Source organism: Paralichthys olivaceus, chromosome 15 (genome assembly GCF_024713975.1).
Source record: "Paralichthys olivaceus isolate ysfri-2021 chromosome 15, ASM2471397v2, whole genome shotgun sequence".
Classification (NCBI taxonomy): domain Eukaryota; kingdom Metazoa; phylum Chordata; class Actinopteri; order Pleuronectiformes; family Paralichthyidae; genus Paralichthys; species Paralichthys olivaceus.
In genome coordinates, this window is record NC_091107.1 from 16338445 (window position 1) to 16355325 (window position 16881).

The following is a 16881-nucleotide window of genomic DNA, read 5'->3' on the forward strand; positions in this document are numbered from 1 at the left end:
GTCTGACAGAAACCTGTGTTCTGCAGATGGCAAAAAAAAAACCCACAATAAACACTTACAACAATAGAAACGGGGGGAAGAAGAAAACGCATACTTGACACACGTTGTAGTGAAGAAATGCAGACGACAGCTGGCTTCTGGGCTATAAACATAAAACTATTCATTAAATGGGATGTTAAGGAATCTCTGACCTCTGCAGAGCCGGAGGGAACATTGACAGAACCTACACACCCACCATCCCCGCCTGCTTTTGAAATATGGTGTCACTAATTGACATCAGCAAATAAACAGTACACATTTGCAATAGAGATGAATAAGCCAGCTAATGAGACCCAACACAATTGTCGAGAAAAGAGGCAGTGCATCACAATGCAAGACACAACTAATAATAGAACTTTGTCGTCTGCTGTTTTGGCGTGACAATGACACATTTTAGCCTTTGATACTGCAACTCTTTGCTACTGGGAGTTCTTGAGACTGAAATAGGATTTTTTTCCTTCTCTCTTCACTTAGAAAAAAAAGGCAAGAAATCTCTCCGCACTTGGAACGCACAGTCCCATTGACAAAAGATAAATCTGTGTCTTTTTCACTCGGACAGTGACAAAGTAACTGTCAGTGTTGATCAACAGCTCTATCAAGTCCATGCTGATACATGCCCTGTTTTGTACAGGGCAGTAAGCGCAATGTTACGCACCTCTAAAATCCATACTGTATGCCGGAAAAAAGCAAGAGTACGCGTTGAGAGAGCAAACTAACACACTAGACAAATATAGGAATAAAGATGAGACGTTCAAGGTGAGCAGCGAAACATCACCATGTAAAAGTGTCTAATCCAGAGAGCGGGGCAATGTAAAAATACTATAATAACTGGAAATGCACCATGTGAATCACTTATCATAGTGTGTTACAAGGCAGGTAATGAATTATGTTTGGCAGCTTAAGGCAGCAGAAATTGCTGGCAGTTGCCTGGCAGCTAGTGTTGGCTATGACTTTTTTTTCTCTCTCCCCCTAATATGGACCTGTGCTGAGACCATCAGTGGTCACCCTGTGGATTGATGCCTCCTGCACACCTAAGCTGCAGAACAACTCGGGTCCAACTGGAGGCGAGGCGATGGTTTGAGTAAACACAGCGTTGTCTGCACAGATGTCATGGTTCAGATTTATTTAGAGGGCAAATGCTCCATTAGTTGGGCTTTTAATTAGCACACTTGTGAGGGAGGGTCATTAAGGATGTCTGACAGAGGACCTGCTGATGAGGAGGGTGAAGGCACTGCTAATTCTTGCTAGCCATGATACCACGCACACAAACACATGCACACACACACATGCACCTACACACATGCCCACACAAAACACCGAGCCAAGCACAGGTCTGCTTAAAAACCAGTAGCACTTCACACAGTCATCAACAAACACAACGAGTCAACGTCACAGGCTTCCACTCCAAAAAACAGAGCACAAACAAACCTCACAGAGGCATCGCACAACACCACCACAGACACACAACACGACAACAGCCAATTAAAAGCCATTTACATTTAAATACATATTCATGGAGAACACGGCAGAACAGAGGGAATTGTCATCGTACCATTTTCTGGGTGTTCGGTCTCTCCGATGCTGCCATCTGGAGTGGTCCTCTCGTAGTGGTCCTCGGGCAGGGTCAGGGGTCCGATGCGGGGACCAGACGACGACTTGCTGCTGGGAGTCTCAGATTCCTCCAAGCCGCTGTCATAGTAGCTGTGCTGGGAGGCATCCTGCAGGTCCTGCACAGGGTTGGCGGTGGAGAAGGTCACTCGCCGATGGGGATGCTGAAGAAAAGAAAGAAATGTGACAACAAATTAATTTCTTCAGAACGAGGAAATTATGTGAATGGAAAACTGCCCTTTGAGTGGTCATCAAGACTAGAAAAGTGCTATTTACCATTTCTTAATTGTATTGATTGATGGTATCACTGCGGTTGTGTTACACCTCAGAAACCCACAATTTGAAACTACCATCTGAAATTTTTCTGGCCTCCAAAAGTTCACTCTTTAAAGTTAGAAAACAGTATTAAATATTCAACACTCTTAAATATTAAATAGCCCTTTTGCACTATCATTATTCTGAAGATTATATAAGGTGGAGCTATATGAACAGAGCGAGGTTATGGACTTCAATAATAGGAGTGCGCAAATTAGCTGCAGCAGAAATCGAATAAATTGAGACAAAACACATACACGCACACAATTAAAAGTTACTATACCACAATGTTTAAATATCTCAAAATGGGGCATGTGTTTGAATATTCAGTATGGTACTGTCCTGCATGTGTAAAGAATGATTAAAATTTGTATTTTATCATTTGCATGCATTGTGCAAAAAATAAACATTGTGTACTGTAAGTTTATAGATTGATGGCGTCATTTATCTGAATCCGGGCATGACGATACAGTATCTAAGGTTCTAAATAAGCAGGTGTTGATCCACAGCAGAGAATGCAAAGACGTGTATTTATGTCATTTTCCATCTTATCATGAGCTCCAGATGGAAGTGGCGTCAATTATGTATTGGAAAAAATAACACCACTATTTTCAGTAATTTCCTCAATGACATTTGTTTGGATAGCGGCAGACTCTGTATATAGATGTATAAAAAGATTTCTATCTCCAGAGGCAATGCATAAATACTTGTGTGCAGACGTGTAAGTAAACACATAGGTTGTTATTGAAGGGGGTCGCACAGACTGAAAATGTGAAAAACCACTTTTCCTGCTGTTATTACCATGATTAGTCAGACAAAAGTTTCATTTCCTAAATCCGCCACTGCCAAATGAATTCTGATGACAATGATTGGTACACTAATCAGTAGCCCCACTGAGCTACTTCCTATCTCCATATTTTAATATTTCCCTTTTCCACAGCTTTTGATGTTTAACCGAGCAGAAAGCTAGACAATATTTATGCAATTTAACTATGAATGAATCCCAAGGAGATCTAAATAAGGGTAACTGAAAGAAGAGAGGAGGAAGAATAAAAAAACAGAGCACTGGAATTATGGTTTGTGACAGTCACTGTTTTGCAAACATTAGAATATATCATTAGATCTGCTTTTGCTGTTACAAACTGATGAGATCTGATGAAAGAATGAAAGGGCAAATGAATGAATAAAAACACTGATGAAATCCAGAATCTGATAGCTTGAAGACGCAGAAACAGAGCGGCATTATAATAAATCATTCAAGATCGCACCCTTTATCAAATTGAATGGCTTGTAAATACAGTTAGGAGACCATTAAATTTCCTCTTCCGAAGATCAGTTTACTAATGGCTACTTATCACCGATCCACAACAGAAAGATGACTCCTCGCGGTGCACATGCTATTGCACTCTTCCCCCAGCCACCCCCGCACGTGAGCAACCTCTTGTAAAAGTCAGGAAAGCACTGATACAGCAGAACGGGGGTCTGCCTCTGCTGCACGAGCCCACCCAGATCAATACCACGGGTCTGTGCTTTCTACCGTTCAACCACTTTTCTGGCAAACAAATCCATGCTAGAAATCATTGGAACCATCAGCCTTTTAGTACAGACACACCAGATATTGAGAAATGCTTTTAGAGCTCAAGTTAGAGCTCAATGGATAAGAGCTATCAACACTGTGGTCTTAATACTATTAATGGGCTTCAAGATGGCTCCAGGAACCCATTCATCTCTCCATCAGTTCCGTCGTGTTTTGTTTTCTCACGGGAAAGATGCATCTCTGGGACTTTCATCTGCCTCATATGTTTTTTTTTTTCTCCCCGCTGGTGTTACTCATTATAAAATACTGTCTTTAAGATTTACTGAAGCTCTTATCCAAAGTTCGACAAGCGCATCCCGCTCAGGCCCTGTTGGACACGGGAATTGCCGCAAATTGCTCGAATAACAGCTCAAGTCCAATACAGGTAAGAAGTTGTATCTTGTTATTACTTCACCACAGCTGTTGGCAAAGACAACAGTGTCATGAACGCTTCAATAGATTATCCATGTCGCGTTCTACACTGGTAGCTAAGAGTTATTGCGGCTGTTTTCTATCGGAAGGGAATCAAATTGGCAAAGGACAAGTTTTCAAATAGTATATTAGATTTGTATGCTTATAGGAGCCAACTGCTGTTTCTAGCCTGATATCTTCTGGGTAAGGGGGAAAGGGTGTGGTTTCTGTTTTCTTTTTCACCTGTTATGTTTGCGTGCCAGGTGATGGTCACATTTTACTTTGAAGGTTCAGTGTGTAAGATTTAGGTAAACAGTATCTTGAATATAGAATTATACTAGTGATGTTTTCACTAGTGTATAATCATCTAAATGATACAAATGTTTTATTTACAATAGAATGGGTACTATCTATATAAAACATCTTTATATTAACATCAGGAGCGGGTCCTCTCTACAGAGGCCGCCATGTGTCCAAACAGGACAAACTAAATATCTTTTATGACAACTAAAGATTTCCACAGGTTCTCTTTCATGTTCCGAAGTGGAGGGTGAAGTGAGACCATTATTCAGCTGCAACATGACACTTCACCACTGGATTTCACTAAATTCTACATACTGAACCTTTAAGTTTAAGTATTTCAGTCTAAGCTTAGGTAAAATAAGCAGCGCTCACAACATGGGACAATGGGATTCTCTTTTAGTTTAATTTGAATCTTTGAACTGTTTCCACTCTTCGGATTGGATCGGATTTAAGGACGTTGACTTGGAAAAAGAAACCACATCCCTTCTGACCTTACCCATAAGTCAAAAAAAGAAAACCACTATCTGCTGCCTGAAATTAACAATTACAAACACGGGCTGAACGAGGGAGATAAAAATAATACCTTCGTTTTTCATTATGAAATATGCTCTTTGATTGATGCATCTATACTCAGTTACTGTGGAAATGTGTTTCTCAGCTACATGCTAAGCTGAAAATACTAAATAATGGTTAAAACATTCACAGTGATTGATCTATTTCAAACTGCAGTACAAAGTATGACAATAGAACGTGTTTAACTGTCTAAATGAAAAACGGGAAATAAAACAGATTATGAGTTGTTGCACAGTCGCTTTGGCATTATTTCAATAAAGTTGCTGTTGACTCATGCGGCTGGATATTTCAATGGTGCATTCTTAAATACATGATCACAGGCTTCTGAGACTACACCACTATTTCAATGTGAGGGGGGGATTTAGTTGTTTAAATATGGATTCTTGCTTAAACTTCTCCTCAAGGCATCACTCCAGAGAGTCAGCATGTTTCCTGGGTATGATAACTAGCTGGGGCTGCAGAGATGGGAAATAGATTCTCCTTTTAGTCAGAGCACAAATCCTTTGCCAGGCCTTGGGGGGCTGCAGAGATGCTGCAAGACGGAGGGATGGAAAAGGGGAAGCTGAACGAGGAGTGGGGAGTTGGTCAGGCAGACACGGACGACGCTTTGGCTGGAGGGGACAAGCAGAAGGATTAGATTCTGGGAGACTGGAGGCGGGGACAGCGGGATTGTTTGGGCATTGTGGGTAGGAGTACGAAGCTACGGGGCGAGGAATGAAAGAGGGGACAATTATGGTGACATCTGAATTCATAACCCCATTTAGATCAGGCAAAAGTGGCCTAATTTATACGTCTAATATTGCAATGCTAATGTAGATACAGCAGGATTCTGTCTTCACAATGGGGCCGAGACACATTTTAACATAGTAAAAAAAAAAGCAATCATCCACTGCCCACCTAAAATTCCTGCAGCACTTTGGAATCCTGAGTTTCTCTTGGACTCCCAGAGAAATAAGACTTGAGCTCCACATGCTGAGAGCTGAATATTTCAATCGATTGTGGCAAAAAAGCGAGAAAGAGCAGCTACCAATTTTAAATTGATGTCCTTTTTTGTGCAATTAATAACTCTATCCACTGTATGAAGATCATCTCATGGTCAAGTGTAATAAGAAATGTAATCAAGTTCACTGTAATTCAAATTGGGTTGATTGTGTCCCCTTTTATACAACAGCAAAGCATCTATCCTCCACTGCATTAGTTATTAAAAATAGCTGCGTCCCCTCAGAGCTCGGATTGTGCTGCTTTTACTCCCTTGAACATAATGCACTTGAAAAAATAGCACATGTACTGTACACCTACACTGAACGTGAAATCTCTGCCTTTATTCCCCGTCTGTGGACTCGCAATTGTGATTCTTCAAAAACCCTGGGTCAGTATCTGAACTTGTCAACATAGTAATTACATGAGCCGTCTGCACAAAGGCATGTTCATATCTTTTCCTGTATTTGTACTTTACAATAAAAGGGTGTGAAAGATTTTTTTCTCTTCATGGATGAAATAAAATTGTCTCCGTGTCACCACCATTAAATCTTCCTTTGAAACCATTAAAGCCTCAGTAACTTTCGCAGCAAACTTCACACGCAGAAGCCAAAGTGTTGATTATGATAGATATTTCCTTCTTCCTGTGGATACAGCGACTTGCATGTATAACCTTAAATATTGCCTATTAGTGCTGTCGCCTCTTCTGCATTTTTAGGTGACAAAACATGAAATTAAAAAGCCGTCACGGAAAACAAATATTCTTTAGGCACTCTTAGGCACAGCGAGGAGGAAAGAAAATACCGGCGCTTAAAAGGCCTTTTGATGTGCTCGCATTTGAGGTTGTTATGTAAGATGAGGGTAGTCTTTGTTAATTAACAGAGCTATTGATGTAATATAAAAATAAAAGACATTTGACTTCATAAGAACTGGACCTTCTCACCCTCTCATCATTCAATTGATTTCCACAAGTCAACATAAAATATAGGCGCACACTTACAGTGCACATGCAGTGGAGCGGATTATAAAACGCACTGCAGTTAATAGTGACTATTCCTCCTTGAGAGTCACCACGTCAGATATAGGAACAGCAGAGTCTGGCACGACTGAACTTCAAACAACTGGTTATGGTTAAAGTGATGAAGAGATAATCATAAGTGATGATCTGAGTGAATTAAATTATGGGTTTGAGGTGTAAGGGGGGAAAAAGAGAGAGATGCTTGCTGGTGTGAACTTAAGAGTGCATTTTAGGTTATGTAGAGACTGACGGCCCCTATCAGATGTTTGGCATACTGAGACATCAGAGTGAATATTTCATTTATCAAATCAGATTAAAAAGAAAAGAAAAGAAAAAAAACATTCATGGGTGGGTTTTATATCTGATTTGAAAAAAATTGGCTTCCGCAGTGCCCTTTACATCAATTGGAAGCTGACATATTTCGTTTAAGTCATGTCCAGAGAGCTGTTGGCCCCGTTAGCTGGCTGCTGCTGCTGCTGCAGAAAAACATGTTTCAACCACCTCTGTCACTAATGTTGTCTGCTGTGATGGAGGACTTCTGCACCCAGACTAGATATTGCTATGGTGTGAAGAGTACGAGGATACATCTCCATTATTCACCCAGCCTGCAACTCGCCGTTTTGTGTCTGTATTGGAAAATATGTGAATTTGTCGTTTCCACAGCAACTGACACAGATGGGTTATTGTTAACAGTTATATCTAATCACTTCCAGATAACGGTGTGGACAGTCTGTCCTAAAGATTGGATTTGAAATCAGAAAATAATGTATTTGCCTGAAGCTTGTATGAAGGAATAAAGAGGGGTTCCTGGGGCCAATAGCTGTGGAGAAGCAACAAGGAGAGAGTGTTTTGGTGACTGTGGAGCATCTCTGTTGCCTCTGCTGATTTGCACCGCTGATTCCTGATGGGACAGCGGACCCCATGCTATGCCTCCCACAGTATACAGACTTCCCCGCCGGTCCATTGTGAATGCCCCGGAGCTACCTGACACCACTCTGCTGTCAGGTGCCCTGTCATCAAGCCAAGCCTCACTGATTGCCAGTGCACACCGCTGCTAGTACTTATGCAGATGGGAAAGCTTTTCCATCTTCTCTGCCACTTTCTGAGCAGACTTCTAGAAGAGTCGCAGCTGAGTTAGATTTGGTGTTTGAATTTCTGCCTCCTGCTTCCAAGCACATTTATAAATATAACTCAGAGGACTTTTTTATTAATATAACTAATCGTCATAGAAGTAGTGGTAGCACTAGTTGTAGTATAGCAGTAGTATAACTAATACTACAAGTAATAATATATATATATATATATATATATATATATATATACTACTAATAATAATAATAATATAGCACATTCTACAAATCTAACTCAGATTATTATTATCATACTAATTATTACAATAATATCATTACAACTACCAGCAACTGCAGGTTACTACTACTGATAATAATAATTATCATAATGGTTCTTCTACAAAGCCCCCTCTATTTTTTATGAATTTTAAAGAACATTACATTATTTATTACCTCTGAACTTCAAACTTAAGCGAGTGGTTCCAGATTTCTGCCAATCTGTTTGCGTCTCCAGTTATGCTACCCTGACAGCTTGCTAAAATATATCTGGGTCAAAGTCATACTGCATTGTTTTTATGAATTAATCACTAAATAATCAATTTTAATCAATCCACTTATCCATTTTCTTCTGATGACAAATACCGACATGTGCTAGATCAGTGCAGAGTGGTGAAAAATAGATGATGTGCTACTTCTAAAACTAATCTAAAACTAATCTCCACTCTATTTCATTGTTATATGTTAAAATGTAATTTTTCCCAAAGCTGAAATAATCAGCAAGTACCCTCACGCTGCATCTAAGTAAAATTTTATTTTGTTTTCCTGTGGGTAACAAGCAATTTGTCACAGTTAGTTTGTAGCCAAATGGTTTTACTTAAATCTTTTATTACACAGAGGCATTGTTTAAGCTGAGTCACTGTGGCCGGCGAAACCTGCTGAATATTCCAAAAAATTCTGTTGGGTTAGCAAAGCACAACGGCTAGGTGTCACAACTTTGAAGAAGACACATGAATGGGGGATAAAATAGAATGAGATAGGGTGCAGGCAGGGTGGCCTATCTTTTCTTCTAATGACAATAAAGTGGTGAAATGTGAGGCTGCAGAAAGTGAAGGATAAAGTGTGTATGTTTGACACAGACAAGTGGAGACAAAGGAATCTTGAAGGAATCAAACCCGAGCTGCCTTTTATTGAGTTTACGATGGAGTGTTTTTAACCGGTTGGGAAGCCAAACTACTCTGTGGGCGTGCCCTCAACTTTTAAAGCAGCAGGAATCCTATGTGGCCCTGTTTATCAATCTTTGAGCTGAGGTATATCGTATGTGTACTGGAGCTGGAAGCCAGACTTTTTCCTATTGAATCACAGTTACGTGTCTCTCAGATATTATGAAATGGGTTTTCTGCCCATGTTAAAGGAAACGGCTGATGTCTCAGTGCCCCTGTGATATGAAAAATTCAATTTAAAAGGATGAGAGAAAGAATGGTGCACGGCCTATTTTCATTCCCCCACACTGAGAGATATGAGAATGATGTTCTATTGTGTGGAGGAAATGATGCCAATCGTACTGCAGAGAAATTCCTTCATAATTCAATTCAATTTCTTCTAAATCCCAGTGGCAAGCTCCTCTGCCAAAGAGCGGCGGAGTGACGGAGACAAGGAGGGAGGGCTCGAGACCAAGATGGAAGGAGAGCGACTAAAGATTGAGACTGGAACACTGGGGGGGAAATAGAGAGAGTCGACCAGACTTGCTGAAAGGTAAAAGGAGGATACGGTGATACAAAGCAGAGGGGAAGCAGATGGAAGAAAAATGTTTTAGTAATGATTATTTTGATCACGGTGGCATTTTAACTACAGCCAACTAATTTTCTCTAATTACCTCACCGCAGTGTCTGACAGAAGCAGAGAGAAAAATCTTTTTTTCATTGAAATCTAACAGGACAAAGTGCCAATTTTTTTCGATCAGTGTTCAACCTGCTCCACCGGCGTATAGTAAATGGTAAATCTATAGTATACACATCTTCTGTTATTCAAATCGCAGCGTTAGTTACAAAATGAGCATCTTTGACAGCCCTGAGAATTCCCCCAGTGTGGGACCTAGAATTTCCATTTAGTTACAGTGCTTGCAAGTACATCCTGTCTCTGGCATTTTGGGCGTGTATGCAGGAATCAATGAACTGCTGCCTCTGAAGGCACAGAAAAAATGAGCTGCACCAACAAATATGACAATGAAGAAGTGCACCTCTCAGTGTATGCAGCAAGCATAAAACCATACAGACTAAGGCAGTTGCATAGGAAATGCATATGGAACTGATTTTTATTTTCCATTCCTCTATTATGTCCTCCATTCTTATCCCATCTACTGCTCTCTTGCTCTCTCTCAGTGTCTCTCTACACGCACGCACACACACACACACACACACACACACCCACACCCACACAGTTGTTTTTGTAGGTGCAATAGCTCCAAGGCAAGCAGCGTGGAATTGGAGTCTTCAAAGAGTCTTGGATTATCAAAGAGACACAGCTACCAGAAAACTAGGGGACACGCTGGAGAGGGGGAGGGAAGAACATAAGCGAGAGGCGGGGAGGGGGAGAGAGTGCAGAGGAGTCAGCATGGGTTTGGGTGGAGGATGAAGTGATCAGACAGGGGAGGGGTGGTGGGGGGTGAGAGGGGTGGATAAAGACCAGGAGTCCCTTTTGTTCACGTCCTGTAAATGGAGAGAGAGAGAGAGAAAGAGGAAAAGAGAGGCTGGAGCAAATGCATGAAAAAAGAAACAATCACATAGACCTTAATGGTCTTGATGGGCGAGAATGAATTTGCATTGTTCACCGTCTGCGTTGCCGCCCATTGTGGAGTTTCCTGTGCGGAGAATTTCATTTCAGTGGGAGCACCGGCCCTTGAATACCATAACGTTGTCACAGTAAAACCAAGCATTACTGCAGCAGGACCCGCCATGTGTGAATATAGCTGCCACATCTAATGACAAATCTGACGGTTCACGCCATTCCATATGACAGGATGTGGGAGTGCTGGTGTGAATGCATCACCCTCCAACAAAAAGCTCTCCGTCAGCCACTCTGTCCCACAGTGAGCTATAGTCTCCTTTTTTTTTCGTTTTCCATTACAAGAGAGTATATGAAACTGCTCCTGGTCCGTTGTTAGCTGTGGGGCATCATCCAGCTGTCCCACTCCCACAGGTGCCACACATACACCTCCCACCCTCATACAACTGGTTCGTCCTAAGCTAGACTCATTAAGGGTCTGATGAGAGAGGGAAGCACTGCTAACACACAACATCAAAAAAAATATGCACAGCCTGAAAAGCAATCTTGGATTTGTGCAACTCTTATTATGAAAGGTGGGTATTTGCGTGGACTAAAGTGTCCCCGCTGTCTGCACCAGTTTGGTAATACTGGGGAATGCCAAGACTTCATTTGTTCTGACACAGGCAGCGGAGAGTTGTGTCTATGCTGCATAAATTGTTGAACTCTTTTCTGTGTTATTTTAATGGCATCGGTTAGTGAAAGCACACAAGGACAGGAAAACAGACAAAAGCCAAAACCACAAAAAAAGACTTGACTTCTGTTCCAAAGCCACAGTTAGCTGATTTAAAGAACTGACACAATAATAAAGGTTGTAAGTACAAGTAAAGGTTTGCTCAATATCTAAAGATCAAATAATTGTTGTGTGCATGTTCCTCTGTTTAATAACGATTCATTAATGAGTTACAAAAAATACTTGACTTTGAAAGGATGTCAAGAAGATATATCAAGTCAGAGATGATTGAGCAGATTGATAGGATCAGATGATAATCGGTGATACGATGATGTTTGGTTAATTGTAGGGTATAAGGGTGCACGGAAGTCCAAGTTTACAGTTTGGTACATCAGGTTAAAGCAAAGGCATAAGGCTCGGTTTCTTCTTTTCTTTTTTTTCTTCTATTTCGAGCAGACACGAGTAGAAGTTACTGTTTGTTCCATCTACCATCATAAATGTTTTGCTCTCTCTCCTGTCGTAAATCATGTTGAAAAAACTTCAGAGATTATGAGAATAAAGTCGTAATTTATAGGGGGAACATCAGGAGATCAGCCTGTCGCCTGCGTTAAAATGAGGAATGAGCATCTTATTATTCTTTAGTATTGGTTTCAATATGCAAAAACTGTTTGCACATCAGCACCACATTAGACTATCGCAAGTATCAGGACTGAAAGATTGTGATGATAGAAAATGTCTATTCTGAAGAAAGAACCACACAACTCGAAGATGTCTCTTTTGTGGTGGAGGAAAGGTTTGGCTGTGGTTGAGAAACAATGAGCAAAGGTTCTCCTTGCTGCTTATTTCCTAAAGAAATGTTTTTATTTCTTTCTTTATTCTCGTAATATTAGGACTTTATTCTTGTAAAAATAAGACTTAATTCTTAAACAAATTCTGACTTTATTACTGTAATATTTCAACTTATTTCTTATAATATTAGGGCTGTTATTGTAATTTTAAAACTTTTTTTTTCTCAACATGGTATTGAGAATCTTTTATAGTCTATGTTTACTAGGAACCCCAAATTATCCAAAAGAGTTGATTTGAAAGAAGAAGGTTCATCTCATTGCGCCTATGCATCCTTTGCACTCACTACAGCTTGAGCTAGGATAGATCACCGAAAAAATAAATATCCACTCAATATCTACTTACCACTATGCCGATGGAGGGGTAGGTGAAGTGTATGAGTCCATAAAAGACTTTTGGAGTTTCAGGGGTAAACAGCGTTGCAGCCAAATCCAACAAAATTGAAGTAACTGGGGATCAATTCTTCAAACGTTAAAAAAACTATGCCTCTTGTGGTGTCGCTCAAGTGTCTGTAAGCCCTGACATTCAAATTCCATTGGACCATTCCAATGGAGGGGGTGTGTGAAGTGATTCAAATGGGCGTCATTTACATCCATTTACATCATGTTTTTAGTCTAAACGTCCACTGAAATTCTCCTCTAGTGCCACGTACACGTTGGTAGTATCGCTAATTCAGGTGGCAACAATACTTCTGGTAGCAGACATTTAGATGCAAAGCATGATGTAAATGACGCCATTTCAAGTCGATTTTGAATCGCTTCACCCACCCCTCAATCGGCAGTGAAGTGGTGGTAAAAACTAACCCTTTAAGGCGTTGCTTCAGGATATACTGCATATTCTCTGAAAGACTTTCAGCAAACCAGTATACCAGCAATGTCAGTATACCACGGCGGTTTACCTTGACGTATCGCTACACTGGTAGCTAATTAAAGCATTTTTCTGAAATAATGAAACAAGATGATGGAACGGTGGAAACTCAAATGTAATATTCTTTGGTGTCATGAGAAATTTGGAGAGGGGGGATGAGCTTTAGAGAAGCCAGAGAAAGGATCAGTGGTAAAATTTAATTGGGAAGAGCACAGGATTAAAACTTTGATTGGTTTAGGGTTTAGATAGTTGTGTCTCTACAGACACTCTCATTGTCTTAAGCTGAGGGGACTAAATATGTTAATATAAATGAGCTCACAGGACCAAAAGAAACCTTAAAGGATGAACACGATCTTTAGAATTTGGGGATTGCAAGCATAGTGGCACTCTAGGAAGTACCGTACAAGAGAGAAACAAGAAGCAAACAAGAGCAATGGAGGATACAATATAGAGGGAAAAAATATAGAAATAATAATGTAGAAAATATGAAGATTCCCAAATAAATATTTGATAACTGCAGTTGTTGTTGTTGTTACAGTTGGTTTAATGCCTGTTTAATTCTGTCATTTCATCCATTATTTGAGTTTTAAATATCTCCTTGGCTGTAGATACTTACTGTTGCTTTTAATCTTTTTGTTTTATACGTTTCATTTTCCCCACAGTACAAGGGTCCAAGTTCAGGCTGACCCGCTCCCGTTCAAAGTTTCATCTTTTTCTCTTTGAGTGATTAAACTCTGAAAACTCTGCTTTCTTTTGCTTAATCCTCTGACCTAACATTAACACTCCCTCGAAGGGCAAATAACATTTGCAGCCGGATTTTCCAAGCAACCACAACAACAGTTACATCTAGAAGAGAAGTGTTGTGAATTAGAGCGACTACATTGCATCTTGGATGTGCGCCAGGAGGATGCAGGGTGAGTGAGAAGCAGCTCAAAGAAGTATCTTTCATTTTTAATATCGTTTCACTTTTATATATACTGCATACAATATTGTATTCATGATCACTTATTATATACAAAAACATGCAAAGTGCTTGCACAATGGAACCTTTGCAGTAATGTTATGTTTTAAGACCCATTGGCTCCCACTGTAACTCTAGATCACATCACAAAACATAAAAAAGGTATTCTAATACTTTTTTAATTTGGCTTCAGTTTAAAAACTGATACATCTGACCTCAGCAGTATATTTTAGGTGGCATATATTTGCACTTTGTGACTTGACACCTCTGAAACGAGAACATCCTACAAACACTCCCTCGTTAGTGAAACTCATCTGGTGAGAGACAGTTAGTGCTTCACTGGTGGGTGAAGAAAATCTACTGGTTACAGCCGGAGGAGCTGCTTTTGTTTGCTATGATAGCGGGGAACCTTAACCACAACTATGACATATCATTCACATTAATCAGACCTCTATTACTGTGCTGCAGAAAAAAAATTATACACATACATTTTTTTTTTTTTGCACAAACCCCAATGATCCAACACTCTCAACTCGAGCCATAATCCATGCTTGAAGTTGAGAGGCCCTAATGTTCTATGCCAAAAGCAAGGGAAACCAAATTTTTACATAAATGTCTGGAATGGGCCCCAAAGCTAGTCAGATCACATCTGCTGAGCAGACGCTTTGGCAGCCTTGCAAATTGCGATATCTGTGTATGTTTGGCATATGGGTTCAAAGCCCACTAATGGTCAACTGCAGCTATGTATTTTTTTTATATCTCAATAAAGTCCCAGGGGCAAGTTTCCAATTCAATCACAGAGAGCTGTGGTGCTAAACAAAACTGAATTAAATGCGAGCACAGTTTAAAGGCAGAACAAATTTAAAGGAAATGCATGAAAAAGAATAAAGTCAATGGTGCGATTTCAGACAATGCTGATGGTGAGGCGAGAGAAGTCCCATAACACACTTGTCTCTGAAATAAATATTATGTTTTTACTCTAAAAAGACTTTTCTGGTATCAATTCAGCCTTGTCTCACATGGATAAGGCTGCAGTTTACAATATTGTTTCTACTTGTTCTTGCTTGCAAGATGCAGTTGCTTTGAGATCTGTGAAAACCAATCAATATTGAGTGTTTTTAAGCCCAGAGCAGAAGTTGCACAGTCACCACACCTTAATAGCTGTCTGTGGGCCAGTATACACTTTGTCAGTGAAGTCATGTCAGCAAAGAACGGTAAGCTCAATTGAACAAGGTTTATGTCAAGTACACACTCAGATGCTCTGATGCTCTGAAGTGTATATTCATTGCAGATTGTCGGTTCGCGTCCTCAATGCATTTTCACTCTCCGTTTCTTATGATATACTATAACATAAGCGTCTTCCAAAAGTCTCCCTGAAAGACATATCAGGAGTTAATAACACCAGAAGGGAAAGATAGACAGAGTGGAAGATGGGTGGATGGGGGAAGTAAAGAATCAGACATGAGAGAAATTAATCCTCAATATCCACTCCCTGCTGGGTACCTTATTGCCTCTCAAACTTCCCATCTTCAGAGTTAATATCTCTATTGCTGCAGCATCTGGCTGAGAAGCATGCATATACTTCCATTTGTTTGAACTGGAGCATAATTGGATTGGGGAGAGGGATGAAAAAGCCTTCAACCCTACTTAAAACTTTTTTTCCCTGGCCGTCCTCTAGTGTGTGCATGAGAGCGTGCAATCCTGTGTTTCAGTGTGCATGCTCGCGTGTGCTTGCTATTAATAGCATCTTTCACGGTCTTGCTTGTCTCGATTTGTTACCCGCGTCCGAGATGTACCGATTGCCAATAGATTCCCAAGAGCTAAGCAATTTCAGAAATGTGTTTGCATCTCATTGTTGCGCTCAAAGTAATCCAGTGGATGCAAGGGGATGGGGAGCTCTCATGCTCCTCCATCTTATCAAGGAACTGAAAAATCATGCTTAATTAGATTCACAGTGACCTTTTTCATCTCTGGCTACAAGTGCCCAGTCACTGCCGAGGCAAGATGTGTTCTCCACATTGATCTTTCTGCAGACCCGGGGACTGAGGAGAGCCTGGCGCAGTGAAACGAGGCAGAAAAACAACATATCAAAAATCATCAGATGAAGAGATTACTCCGTTTGAGTGAGCTGCTCTGTGTTGAGGCCTTTACGATTTAGCGTGATTTTTGCAAGGAGAGCTCTATAATCCACCTACTGCATCTCAATCATAGTGCAAACAAACTCACACACAAGTATCAAGTCCTGCCCTCTGTGCCATCGCCCATTTGCCAAACATGAGCGCGTAATCCTACTGCATCTCTCGTTCCTACCTCCGGTTGTATCTCCCATTTGCATCCTAGTACCCTGCTCCCTCTCTTTTGCAACAGCAGTCTGCAACTGAGCAATGATCTTCCTGCAGGCTTCAAACAAAAGATGACTTACAACTCCCATCCAGAGAAAAAAAAAAAAAAAAAGATTCCCTGCTGATAAAGCCAGAACATACTGATATGCCATTTCCAGGCAAAGGGGAGTGCATGGTTGTTTCCAAAAATGTTAAGGTACATGATGCACATGCATCTGCAGCATCACATTGTAAATTCAATCTCTCTAAAAAGAAAGTTATTCAGAAAAACTAAACTGCAGCGACTGTAAAAACATAAGGAACTCTAATTTTAAAATCCTGAGGAATATGAGCAGATATGTGTTTGTCACAGTCTCCAGGCGGCATTGGCTATAATGTGGGGGAACACACTAGACACAGTTGATACAGATATGCTATGATATTGATGACAGATTTGATTAGTCCAATGATGAAATTTTGGTGGAGCGCTCCACAATGGGCT

General features: G+C 40.5%; 1 protein-coding gene across 1 annotated transcript in view; it reads right to left on the bottom strand.

Annotated features, from left to right (window-relative positions):
- Positions 1–16881, bottom strand: part of pcdh1a (protocadherin 1a) — an 82652-nt gene that overhangs the window by 19434 nt on the left and 46337 nt on the right. Inside the window, exon 4 of the mRNA XM_020085578.2 lies at positions 1592–1811. Within this exon, the coding sequence (XP_019941137.1) occupies positions 1592–1811 (220 nt within the window). The remainder of the gene's footprint in view (positions 1–1591; positions 1812–16881) is intronic.